The sequence below is a fragment of the Anser anser genome (genome assembly GCF_964211835.1).
Source record: "Anser anser genome assembly, chromosome: 6".
NCBI classification, from domain to species: domain Eukaryota; kingdom Metazoa; phylum Chordata; class Aves; order Anseriformes; family Anatidae; genus Anser; species Anser anser.
The window spans coordinates 35,558,835-35,572,365 of NC_139726.1; the positions used below are offsets into that span (position 1 = coordinate 35,558,835).

General features: G+C 40.0%; 2 protein-coding genes across 12 annotated transcripts in view; both read right to left on the reverse strand.

Moving 5' to 3' along the window:
• Positions 1-5,601, reverse strand: part of CALCRL (calcitonin receptor like receptor) — a 62,056-nt gene extending 56,455 nt beyond the window's left edge. Inside the window, exon 1 of one of the 3 annotated variants that reach the window (XM_083842911.1) lies at positions 5,075-5,601. The gene's annotated coding sequence lies outside the window, so the exon portion shown is untranslated. Of the gene's footprint in view, positions 1-2,810; positions 4,635-5,074 lie in introns of those variants that run through there. The other 2 variants (XM_083842912.1, XM_083842913.1) reach the window with 2 other exon arrangements.
• A 6,188-nt stretch (positions 5,602-11,789) lies between these two features.
• TFPI (tissue factor pathway inhibitor) overlaps positions 11,790-13,531 on the reverse strand; it is a 75,067-nt gene continuing 73,325 nt past the window's right edge. For 8 of the 9 annotated variants that reach the window (XM_083842941.1, XM_083842940.1, XM_083842946.1 and 5 more), the window contains 2 exons: positions 12,889-13,071; positions 11,790-12,538 (listed from right to left, as the gene is read on the reverse strand). In XM_083842941.1, the coding sequence (XP_083699067.1) occupies positions 12,426-12,538; positions 12,889-13,071 (296 nt within the window). In that variant the 3' untranslated portion in view covers positions 11,790-12,425. Of the gene's footprint in view, positions 12,539-12,666; positions 13,072-13,531 lie in introns of all 9 variants that reach the window. The other variant, XR_014586422.1, reaches the window with a different exon arrangement.

The window sequence follows — 13,531 nt, forward strand, 5'->3', positions numbered from 1 at the left end:
AATTTTTGAGAAGATGAAAAAGCATTTTTTACTATCATAAAGGCAATGTTCAACCAATTCCCAGTTCTTCGTGCTTCAAATTTGACGCCTATGAGTACAACTTCTCACTGACCTAATGTTTCATTGCGCAAGTTCAAACAGATACTCAGAAAGATTAATACACATGTTAAATAATGTAATTTAGAAAATATATTGAAAAATGAAAATGGCATGGGAAAAAAAAAAAATTATCCTGGAAAAATATACTGGAATAAATGCTTTTAAATTCAGTATGTCATCTCCCAAACAAGTTTATATCTGCTTGTGAAACATTCCTTACTTAATCCCCAGAGTGACACCTGCTGGATTTCACTAACAGAAACAAAAGGGCAGATCTCCCCGTTATACAGAACATTTAAGGATAATCTGTGCAAAGCCATGTTCTTTTGTTAAAAATTTAAAAAAAAAATGTATAAAGTCCCTTTTTTCCTACATTTAGGACAGTAAATAAATACATAAATGCAACAATAGAGGAAAGCAGTATGACATCTAAAGCTCTTATTCATGCCTGATGCACATATATTCTTCATTTCTATTTAGGAAGGACTACAGAGCACAACAACACGGGGAAACAAACTATATGCATTTCTGATAATAATAATAACAAAGAAAAAAACACACACAACAACTAAAGCCTAAAACACATAAGTTTGTGTAGAACAAGTATCTGTTCAGTACATCTTTTGCTTTACTTTAATGAAACTCTACCAGCATTGTCACTCTAAAAATAAAACAAAATGTATTCAAATGAATTTCTAAGATTTTACCACTCTAATAGGGGACACAAAAACCTCAGGTACAATGTAAAGAGTGACACCTTATGCCCATCCAAGCATCAAGGGTGTACACTTTTCAAACGCAGAATTATCAAAGAATATGTTGAAAGCAATACCTTTTTAGTTCCTAAAAATTTTATCTTCCACCTAAATGCAGTTGTTGGTATACCACAGTATTTGAAGTAGTAGCTTTGAAAAAAATAAAATTCACTAATCACAGTGTGTAGTTCCTTGTCTTTGGCATTACATGGGAAGTCACAGTGACTGGTACGGGTTTCATTAAACAGAACTCTGTCACTCGTTTTGTTTGGGATTATTTTTTTTTTTTTTCTTTAAAAAAGGGCTGCATGCTCCAGGCATAAATCCAGAAATACAACACTGACTTTTTTTTTTTTTTTTTAATCCAAGTAGTATGCTAATTGTCATCTAAAGCTTTATAGTGGCCAAAACTGCCCAAAAGCCTTGGGTGACATCTATGCTATATTAAAAGGTAACAGCGTCCGAGAAACATACAAAGTTATACAAGTAAAAAATCTGTTTTCCTTTTCTTGTAGTGAATACATCGCTACTCTCAGGGAAAGTCTTTTTTTAATGCATTACATTTGTTTAAATGGATTTCAAATGCATCTTTCCAAGGAAAAGCAACTCTAAATAAATCATTTCTGCTCTTTTGGACAGCATAGACTGCAGCAATGATTGAAAGTGTTTGCACAGAACTAGGGCAGAAAAAGAATGACTTTGCTGGGAAAATGTAAACAGTATAAACAAGCTTGGGAGACCAAAGCAGATATGCATGAGAGATAATAGTGAAAACAAAACTGAATGAAAATGCTAAAATTTAGCCTTCCAGTTTTGTCTTGGTTCTAAAATAGAACAAATAGAAAAAAATGCTGCTGAAAGAAAATAATGGAAATAAACATATTAAGAAGACCTTGCATTGTACTGCACTGGCTGGGGAATTCTCCCTGAAACTAAGTAACAGGCTAATTTCTGCTGCTCTTTGTGCAATGCATTACACTGAATGTCTTTTAATTTTTATGCTGATATTGTCAACACACTAGCATTGCCAACATGAGTACAAAAAATGAAAAAAAAAAGGCTTGCTTTCTCCTTTTTCTTCTAAATATTAAAACAACATTCAAATGTGTTCAATTTAAAAAGCTGACATGATTCACAGCTTTCTAAACGAAGAATAAGGTTTAAGACTTACTTTCTAAGTCTCCTTCAAAACATGCATATTCCCTCTTTAGCTGGCACATTAAGAAAAAAAAATGGCACAAGATAGATATATTGCACATACTTACATAAAAAAATAATATAAAAAATTAATATAAGGATATAGTAAACTCCAGAGTTCTGACAATTTGCTACAACAGTTACATGAGCAACTAAGTGAGCGTAAAGCTCAGCTGAGGCAACTCCGATATTTGAAACCGAATGACAGAGCTACAGACGCCTTCACAACAGAGGGGGCCCTAACACTGCGGTAGTGCCCGTACTGCGGACGTGCTCTGTCGGAGTGGCTGCTGATCAGAAGCACAGAAGGAGTTTTGCTAGTAGATCAAGAACACTGTAAACACGTTGGGAACAGATGGGAACAACTTCTTAAAGAGAAATTCTATTTGTTTCCTAACTTCAGACTCGGACCTCTCACTGGAGAAATTCCACCAGTTTCCTTCATAATAGCTAACGCTATGACCAGTAATGACCAAAGGAGTGATTAGATATATACTTCTCAAGTATCACTGTGTACATTTTGTTATTAAAAACATATTGATAACAATAGTTCCTTCCAAATGACTGAACTGGTTCGAATCCTTTATCTGTGTGATTTCATAGACTCTTGATGGCCCAGTCCTACCCAGCTCTTGCACATGCTAGAAGTGCTGTTGGAAGAAGCCGATTTACTGGAATGCACAGAACATAGAACTAAGTAATTATATTAGCGGCAAAAGAAATGTATCAGTGCTTTTCTTCCCTTGGTTTTGTTCTTACCTGTATCCTTGTCTAAAGGTGGATCACAGTACTCAGATAGCCCGCAGAACGATACTGCTCTCCTCGAGTAGACCCTGTTATTTAGCCAGGTAAGTCACTAGTCACCAAGAACAAGACGTGAAGATTTGTGTTTTACAGATTGAGCATTCAAAAATGATGGAAGTTATCAAAAGCACAGCTGCCAATAGATCACAGTACGTCAGTTACTGGATGGATACTGTCTGTAACCACATGAACTAATCCCTTCAATAAAAATACCCACATTGAGGAATATCCTGCCCTTTGACAGTCAGAGGAAAAATTCCCACTGGCTCTTAGCGGGTCAGGATTTCAACAATTGTGCCTGTATCAGGAAAAGTCTATTCAAAGGGACAAACATTACATTTCTTAATGAAGAGCAAGATTCCAGCTGATCAGGAATTCAGAGTACAGCAACATTTGAACAGGACAGACATAATGCAACTCGTGAACTTGCAAACCAAGCTATATATTCAGGTACTCAGTTTTGCACGCTAAAACACGCAGTCAAACTGTTCAACATCATCACCCTGTCATTGTCTTTGCTTTGTCTGCAAATACTTGGATTCTGGCATCAGAATACATACATGTCTAACACTTCACATGTAGGCAGTGCCACCAAAACCTAAACCAGTTACTTGAGAAGAGCATAAGACAAGAACTTTAATCATCTAGCTGAAATACTTCTGAAGACCATAGTTCCTACTGCACCAATCATTAAAACGAGATGAACATTTTCTTCTTCGAGTGCCATCTTGTTTGATTTAGTATCACCAAGTGCCTTTGGTGCTGAAGATTTTTGAAGCTAGGTAAAGATTTTGAGATTTGATGCAGCAAAGCTATTGACAGTATACGTAGATTGCAGAAATAAATACCATGGAAATACCAGTCATTACTTTTAGATGAGCATTTCAGACAGTGTAGCAGCACAGGTATTTTGAAAGGAAACACACAGATTCAAATCTGGTCTCATTCACATTTATCCAGAACTAGCGTGTCTTCTTTCAACCCACTGAAAGGACCTCAGAGCACAACAATCAGGCTTTTAGCACATTACCAGTCTGAACAGCTTTAAATTGTTGTACACATTATTACGGTAAATGAATGACAAGATCCCCAGGATGCACAATATGACTGGAAAGACTTGTCATTTGCACAACTGTAGGAGCAAAATCTGGCCCCAACACATTTGGCATGACTCTTTAAGGTAGAGAGCAACAAAAACTCAGCTATTTTTATTCCAATCTCAGCCCCTATAGAAATATACGGATGACTAAATGAATCACTGCAGATCAAATCCAAGTGTGATTTAAAACTTACATTGTTTCTTAACTATCTTTCAGAAATAAGATTCCCTGATTCCGCAGATCCATTGCTTACACAGACAGGCAAATGACTACATGTAGCAAAAGGGATCGTCACAATAACAAAAGCGGACTTGTAAAAAATGACGGTACTGCATCAGCTTTGGAAAGATGAAGAAGTGGCATGACCCTCTTAACTCTGTACTGGAAAGCACAGAACCACACTCTTCCCCCCGGCCAATAGTTTCTCAAGGCAATGATATAGCAGACAGCCACCCCTCAATAAATCAGTTTGGTACGTGTGGGAAAAATCTCAGCAGTAAGACCCCAGCACATGCACAAGCACTAAAGTCAAGCTAACTTTTTCTCAAGCAAATAGGAAGCCCAGACAAAACAGGAGCTTCATCTTTTCAGTCATGTAATTACAACGCAAAACCTAATTATGAAATAACTCAAATATGATCTCTTTCCGGTATAATAACGTCAATAAGATTAAAGGAATGTTCAGTAAGAAAATTTAAACAAGTTTATCACCTAATTCGTCCTCTCTTGAAAGAGCTCCAGTTGTATTGAATTAGTCTCATGGACCCTTTTCAAACCCATATGTCTCTAATTCTCTCCAGATGCAACGACAGAAATTTGGTTAGCTAATATTACGGTTTTAGGCAGAATCCTTTAAGTGCTGATTAGGGTATTTTTCTCTCTCTTTCTCCCTCTTTACCATTGATCACTTCCTCCAGGATCTATAAAGCACCACTACTTCCAAAACCAGCGCAGCGCTTACAAATGAAGGTGGCTTTTCCTCCTACCCCTTTCTCCCCGCAGACCCCAGGGAAAAGCACGCAACAGGGCTAAACCCGGATCCCTTGGGTCGGCACAGAAAAAAAAAAAAAAAAAAACGGTTTTAGGTAAAAAACCGGGACCGTTTCGCTGCGTACTCACCAGGCTCAACTCCGGTGGGCTCTGGCTGGCTTTGCCTCGGCTCGCCTCCTCTCCCCGCGGCTGGCAGCCCGCTGGTGCCGCTGGCTGCGGGGCAGTGGCGCTCAGCGGAGCGCGGCGCTGCTCGGGCAGCGGCAGGAGCGGCTCAGCTGGGGACGGGGAGCGGGGAGCGGCGGCAGGCAGCCAGCGGGGCTTCCTGTTACATCAGCCAGACCCCGCCCGCAGCCCGCCTCGCCTCGGCTTCTCCGGCTCCGACGGCACGGCCCCGGCAAGGCGAGGAGCTCCGGGGGGGATGCAGAAGCCGTGGGAAGGGTGGCAGAATCGGGAGGTGGGATTCAGCCCCTCCGGGGCAGTGCGCAGGGTCAGAGCTAAGCCCCTCTCCGCCACAAGGAGAGGGGCTGCTCCTGCCCAGCTGGCAGGGCTGAGAAGCCGCACGGAGGCACGCTTCCACAGCCGAAGCTGTGCTGCGGCTCAGAATCGAGCTGAACTTAGGCACTTGCTTAAATTTGGAAGTACCGCTTCGTTTTATACCCAGGGGAAATGTTATGCTTAGGTAAATAAACCCTTGAAGTATCGGGGGTGGAGAAAAGGCAGCAGGAAGGGGAATGCTGCACAGAAGTCCCAACTGCGTTTTGAAATGCCCCTGATCTCACGGCATCAGGTACCAGCTGCCTGCTTTAAAAACTGCCACAACTGAGGACAAAGCAGCATTGGTGACAATCCTTACACTGGCTTCAAGAAGTTCACATCAGGACCTGAAAGTGTTTCCCTGAGGGCACTTATTACCTGCTCTTTGCACAGCTGGTACCTGTGCTACACACAGGCGTGCTTTCCAAATCAATACAGTTGCTGTGCACACATGGCATGCTGTGCTGGACAAATGCAGGTTTATGGAGCAGTAAGCTCAAATACTAACTAGAAACACCTCTAACAGTAGGAATCTGTATGGAACGTGTCCCCAGATGTAATGGTTTTGTAAGTAAGTGTTCATCAAAATGATAACCGTTTAACTCGCTCACGAAACAAGCTGAAGTATTTCTGCTTGCTTCTCGCTATGTGTTGTCAATCCATTGTCTTACCAGCAGAAACATTCATAGAATGTGAACTGGGTGAGGGAACTTGTCCTGCCATTGAAAATCCTTTCTCCAAAGATAAAAACGGCCAAAAACCCAACCAAAACCCAACCCAAAACAAACCAAAAGAAAAAAAAAAAAAAAAAAAGCAGGTCAGGAATGACTGAAAGAGAGGAAGAGGGGCAGGAGTACTTTAAGTCCATACGACCACCAGACAGTATGAATGGTGAAATCACAATCTAGGATCACTATAAGAGCAGGCACATGACTTTAATACTCATTTGGCACGTGAATGTTGGTGCTTCTAGGACCATACTTCACTGAGAGAATTTTTGAGTTTTATAATCAGTGAAGAACTAAGAACTGGCACTCTAACTCCCTAAGCAATGTAAACAGAAATTAGATGGGGATTAGATCTGATTCTGAACAATGATGAAATTCAGGCAGTGGAATCTCATCAGAAGTGAGCCTGGCTGCAGTATTTTAGACCGATTAGGTCTGGGCAAGAGATTGCAATATAGTACACTATACACTATAGCCTAGAAAATGATCCATATATGCCAGCTAAGCACACATGTTCAAGACAGGCTCAACATCTGAATTAACTAGAGAGATTTATTACATAGGCCATGTTTGATTTGGCATGTCAAGTTCAGTAGAGTTGTGTGGGCTTTTGTTGTTGTTGTTTTTAACTTCAAAATTCTTATATTCTACTTATTTAGCTATCACTGGAACTTTCTTACTCCTACTCAACAGGTATTTGAGACATCTCAGCTGGTGCAATTTGCACTTCAAAGACGCGGGAGGCCCCCACACTGCCTCAGCTCCCCCTTTTTCTGGCTGAAAGGCATGTAAATGACACCCGTACCAGCTCCCCTGCTTATCAACAGCGTGGGCGAGAGGCGTTCAAAAGGGATCTAAATGAACACAACAGACTGTGCTTTAACCAAAGCTTAAAACCTTGCGAAGAAAAAAGATAAAATACTAATTCCACCTCTTACCATGAGTTTTGATCTGATCTCAGAAGCTGAGGGATAAATATAGTTTTGCTTACAATGGGACAACTCCTGATGGGCTGAGAACCCCTCTCTGCAGCGCTGCGCTAGTGAGGGAGGTCTCTCTGTGGCTGACGGAGGGGCTGCAAGGCCAGGCGGTGTTTTTCCCCCTTTTTCCTCCCGGCCAGGCCCCTCTGTGCCCGGGGGGCTCCTGGCCGTGCAGCCCCGCACCTGCCCGAGGACTCGGGAGCGGCGCCCCCTGGCGGCGCGGTGCTGCCACCTGGAGCGCAGCGGCCGGGCTGCTCCTGCCAGGCCCTGCCGCCCGCATCGCCTCGCCTCTCCTTTCCTCTTCCCTGCCCTGGACCCGCATCTAAACGCATCCTCCGAGCATCTCCTCCAGACGCGAGGCTGCCCCGGGACAGGCCGCCTTGCCCACCTCTCGCACAGGCGGCGGATGATGAGCGTCCCGTGAAAAAAACCTTGGTGAGCAAATTCCGACGTGTCGGTGCCATGGGTTCAAAGGGACCATGGGATAAACAAAACTGAAGAAACTTCTGACGCTTGGTCATATATTGCCCATGAATAAAATACTAGAGTTCATATTTAAACACTTAATACCCATATTATATATCCAAACAGGATTCTTTCTCAGCAGATACTACTAAAAGAGAGCGGTGATGAAACATCACCCGTATATCCACATGAAAATGTTCCAAAGGTAGATTCTAGAAGGACAAAGACTCCCAAACTCTAAATAAATGTTAGCAGTTTTGAAAAAGGAGTTGGACTGGAGATATGAGGAGAAATTCTGATTTCAATGGAAATGGAAAGAAAAGAAAAGGAAGGGATAGGACTTAGGTAACAAAGGTTAAAAAAAAAAAAAAAAGGCATGCCCATAAAAAATGGGAGGAAAAAGGATGAGTCAAAAGACTTTAGATTATTTCTCAAAGACATATTGTTTCATCACCAGAATGGACCCAGGGCACACACCAGGTTATACATGGAAATTCATCAAATCTCTGTAACTTCATTGGCTTGTTGGCTCCCATCATACAATGTGGGAGAAATTTTATGGCAATGTGCGTATTTCCTCCAAAGCAACGAGGGCAGAATCTGGAATGAAATGACTGGGTGAAGGGACTCTAGTTGACTGGAAATGCACATAGTCACTGGTAACTTGTTAGCATAGCTTTATGTTCTAACATCTTCACCATTCTGACATCTCATTCCCTATCTTTTCCTTGTGCCCAACTGTTCCCCTACTCCATTCATCCTTGACCTGTCTTTGAGAAATGCACAGATCTTTTTCATATTCTTGCATGTGGTTGTTCTGCAGATATTAAAGATACAAGAATGACAAGAACTGAATGAATGAGAAGGATACAAAAATAATTTCTTGTGGAGTTAATGAAGATGCAAATCAGATCACACTTCAGTTTGGCCTTTTTACATGAAAAACTAATTCAATGCATTTTAGAGCTATACAAAAACAAGATAACAAAGACTGAGATGGATAACTGGTATGGTGACCAAACCCAGTACCTCCACCAAACTTCTGATTATAATCTAATCAGTTTGATGTTGTTGTTGTTTTATTGTCTATAACGTGCCAGTTTTTGTTTGTTTGCTTGTTTGTTGTTATTGTTGTTTTTTCCTCACTGAACTCTACATAATAAGTCTAAAAGATAAATCTCTTTCTAATGGTTTCTTGGTTAATAGAGTTGATTTATGCTGAGATGCCATAACTTTGTAGTCTTTTTCTGTCTCAGCAATGACAGAAGAGTTTCCCCAACTAACCATTTCACAGAATCACAGAATCATTTGTTTAATCTCTGTTACTAAAAAATGAATGCATGCAAAGTTTCTTACTACTGTGTAACTACGGGGTAAGAGAGCATGGGGGAGTACCTGTTAGTCCTCTCCTAGCTACAGCAGTTCTGGAAGAAAAGACTGCACAGAGCAACAGAGCATGCTCAGCGAGGAGAACCTGTTAGTCTGCAGGAGAGCTCTGCAAGCAGGAGACTTAGAATTGGGAAGCAGCCACACAGCCAGGTTTCTGCAGGGACAGAAAGGATGATTTATGTACAAACAAATGGCAATATGTATAGAAACAAATGCACCCATTCTTTTATATGTACTGATATCTTAAATCATAAAATGGTTTGGGTTGGAAGGGACCATCTAGCTCAACCCCCCTGCCATGGGCAGGGACACTTTCCACTAGACCAGGTTGCTTAAAGCCCCATCCAGCCTGGCCTTGAGCACTTCCAAGGATGGGGCATATCTACTGTCTCATTCAGAATATTCTCTTTTAGAAAGATCATCATTCTAGGTTATAATCTCATAAAACCAAACCCTAATAATTGTTAGTCTTTTTGGTGGGCTGCTTTAAGAGACACTATGGGCAGCCCTCTTCCCCTTGCTCCTAAACCCTACAAGGCTCAGAGTCCCATCTCATCTAAAACCAATGCGAGGTTTACAGCTGCAGTCACAGCCACTGAAGCTGGGCAGAGGACAGTTCGTGAGAAACAGTTCTGCCCAGCCATCTCTATTTGGGCTTGATGCTGAGAAAAAACACTTTCTCTATAAAGAAGAAATGCTGCCAATAATGCAAATTCAAATAAATAGTGGAGTTATCTGAATGTTGTACTCCTGCTGCTAAAAAAACAAGTTTCATTCTCTTTCACATGAAAGCTCTAAAAGAGGTTTTAGTGTAATGCAAATCATGCTCAAATACCTCAAAATCATGCTAGGGAATACCACATATCTTTGTAAGAGGATTTTAATGTGGTGTTTAGGATAGCCCTGCCTCTCTGCCAGAGACCAGTGACAGGAGGAGGCTGTTGTAAATGTGATACTTATCCAGCAGCACTTGGCACTCTCTCTTGTTTTAATCTGAAACCAATATCCTTACTGATTCCCTAAGCTGCTGGAGAAGCAGTCGCACCAAATTCAGCTGTCTCCACTCCTAAGTACATCACGCTATCTAGTGATTACTTAAATTATATCTAGTGATTACTTAAATTGTAATACCAGCAGTCCACAGGAAATTTTAATGACTAAGACTGGAAGATTAGATATATTTACTGCCTTCATCATAAAGTTTATACAAGCAAAGGTCCAGACACCTGTGAACTTACCTGCATTCTTAGCCAGGCAGACACATGCCAGAGTCAATGCAGAAACAGGGTAACTGTGGCATTAATGGGGTGTTCAGCACACTGGTAAGGCTTCCACCTCCTGTACCTAGCATGTGTCAAGCAGCTTCTGCTTTAGGAGGCAATGTGCAGTACTGTGCTAATTCAAGTGGAAAGGCCTAGGAGCAGTTTAAACCACAGGCTTTCCACTTATCTGCAATGACAAATGCTGGCTGGCCCAAGTATTTAACCTCCTGCTCTGCTCCTGTGTGGTGCATCTCACAACTACAGACTCGACTCCTAGCCTATGAAGTACAGAGGATACCTGGAGAGTAAGGTCAATAAAAACAGTGAACTAGAACTGGAAGGCATCAAGCTGGAATTGATCGTAGTAGGTAATGACACTTGCACCAAATTAGTTTTGCGAAGAACTGACACTGCAAGTCTTTAGCAGTGTCTAAGTGTCTAAATGGAGTTTATAGGTTTCCTCTGTCAGAAATGCACTTGTCTGATTCATATTGTTGTTGCAGTTTAAGTCTGTGGTGCTCTTACATTTCATATGGCAAGACTCTACATAAGTATATTTTAGTCTATACTTCAAATTCATGAGCATTTTTCAAATCACACTTAGTAGATCATAAATTAAGAGAGTCATGAAAGGACTTAGGCACCAGAAATAAGAATTTCTGCATAAAAAAACTTTTACTTACCCCCTCAGATATTTAGAATGCATAAATGCTTTAATTTTCAGCAATAAGGTTAGCCATTTTGTGGAGCTAGTCCAAAGTTCACTGGGTATATAAAAAACCAAGAGGCTTTCTGAAACCACATGCAATTTGTAGTGCTCAGGCAAAGGCAGGTTAGTCCAACAGATCATGTATTATTCTGTCATTGTTGTCCTTGCTCCTTGCTGTAGTGTCTGAGCCCCTCACGTCTATTTCAGATATGTATTTTCACATTGCGTCTCACAAACAGCAGTGTAAGTATCCTCAGTAGTCTTAAGCACAAACAGAAAACATGATACATTAAAAAAAGATTTTCAGCATCAAAGAAGATAGAAGGATATTTTTGAAAAATGTATTCTATCTTCTGTTTTATAGGCGGCAGGGCATTTCTGTGAACCTTACCAGGAAACCAACTACTTTTTTCTTTTTTCTTTCCTTTAAGAAAAATATCTTGTTAGAAAAGATCTACCCAGATCAGAGAGGTGCCTGGGAGAAGGACAAGAACTGAACCACTATCTCATGTCAGTCTTAAAGCAAACAAAACCACCCACAATGACAAGAAACCAAAAACAAACAGAAGCAAAAGACCCCCCCCCCCCCCACCCCCCCGATAAACAAACTTAAAGTCAACGGGAGAGGAAATGTACCGTTACCACTAAAGCAACTATACTGATTTCTTCATCTATGAATGGGTTTTGTTCCTTTTTTTTTTTTTTCCCAAGAATACATATTTCCAGAAATGATTAACTTGCAAGCCATGAGTCTACTTCAGTAACAAGGATAAATCGATGAACCCAACAAATATATTTTATTTATTTTTTGTAAATTTCTGTCACATTGTGTCACACATTTACAACTTGAACATTCTCTTTATGTTTTTGGTGGGTTAATTCTGATCCACGTTCATTTGACAAGTCTAACTCTATGCACTTCAGTGGAGTTGCATCTAGCTTGCATAACCCAAAATAAATAAATCTGATTAAAACAAATCCATTGCCTATTCCCTCTTTTTATCAGTAGACTCATCTTTTAATCTAAGATTGAAATAATCAGCTTGACAAGTGATTACTCTTTGACAAGCCTTATACTTCTTTTTTAGGACCAAAATAGATTTCAGAAAAGAATGGGGAAATAAAGTAAATTTGAATCTTGCCTACTTTTTAATTGTTATGAGTTCTACGCCCACATAGCCTGTTCTGTCCTGTTTCATCTCTAGCAATTATATAGTCAAACTACATTTTAAGTGCTCTTTTCCAAAGTACGAAGTAATATTTATTAACATAAAGGAGGCATACATAATAAAAACATAAACAGCTTAATAATATGCAATCTAAATAATGAGTACAGTACATATACTTAAATTGGGTACACTGGAGGCTTTCATTCACAGGTGAAGAGCAGTTTACTTCCCATTTCCATAAAAATCAAAGTTGTATTCTTTCAGGGATGCTTTCCTCTTCCAAAACCTTTACTGACAGTTTCTTTTTCTTCTTCTTGATTTTTATTACTCTTCTTTCACCTTTATTTTTAATGAATCCTGAAGGTAAAATGAAAGAGTAAGTTAAGATGCTGTATGACTAACACATCCAAGATAATCAGAAATGAGACATCTAGTTTTCAAGAAATATTCTTGAAAAAAAGAGGAAAAAGAACATTTTGTCTTACCTAACCAAGGTCAAGATGTCTGCTCTTGCACACAGTATTTTAGCGTCCATCCTTCTCTCTCTAGCTCTCTCTTCTGATTACCAGTTGCACTTTGCTAAGACTTTCAACTATTACATTTTATCAGGACAATACTTACTACCAAAAGTTGCAAGAATGTTTCAGCCCATAGAGTGCATAATATTTACCTCTTGTGATAGTCTGTGGCAGTATCATTTCCCATACCTTTCTTGCAGATCCTCAAACACGACTTTCTGGAGGTGAAATTATTTTCATTCCCACCACAACCACTATAGTGAAATGGGCGACATCTTCCAGTTGAGTAGTTGTAGAAAAATCTTGTCTCTTTAGCTCTACAAAGTCCTTTATCCATAGGAGTCATGCACAAAGAAGGGATAGCAGGTGGTTCTAGAAATAACAGGAAAAAAAAGGTTAGAGACAACACTGTCATTAACCAGTTTTCCGTTATGTTGATATTTTATATGAGATTTGAAGCTTTGAGAAATTAGAATTTATACGAAATTCAGTGGCAAATTTAATTCTGTTCTGAAAATCCAGGATATTTTACATAAGCATCTGCCATGTTATAACTACCAAAAATAACAGCGAATGTTATTCTCCCTTTGAATTCCAAAAGCCAACAAAACCTTATCATGAAAGCAAGGTTTGTTTCCTATAAATTTAGTGTTAAAATTGCTGTTTCTGTGGTAGGAGATAGCACTCAAATTCACTTAGGGGAGTTTCAAGTGAGCTACTTGTAGAACACAGAGTGAAATAAATTAATCTTGGACAGCTTTAAAAATATGTTAAATATTTATGATAATGAAGTGAATTTTTCTAATTACTGCTAGACATTTTGAAATCAAAT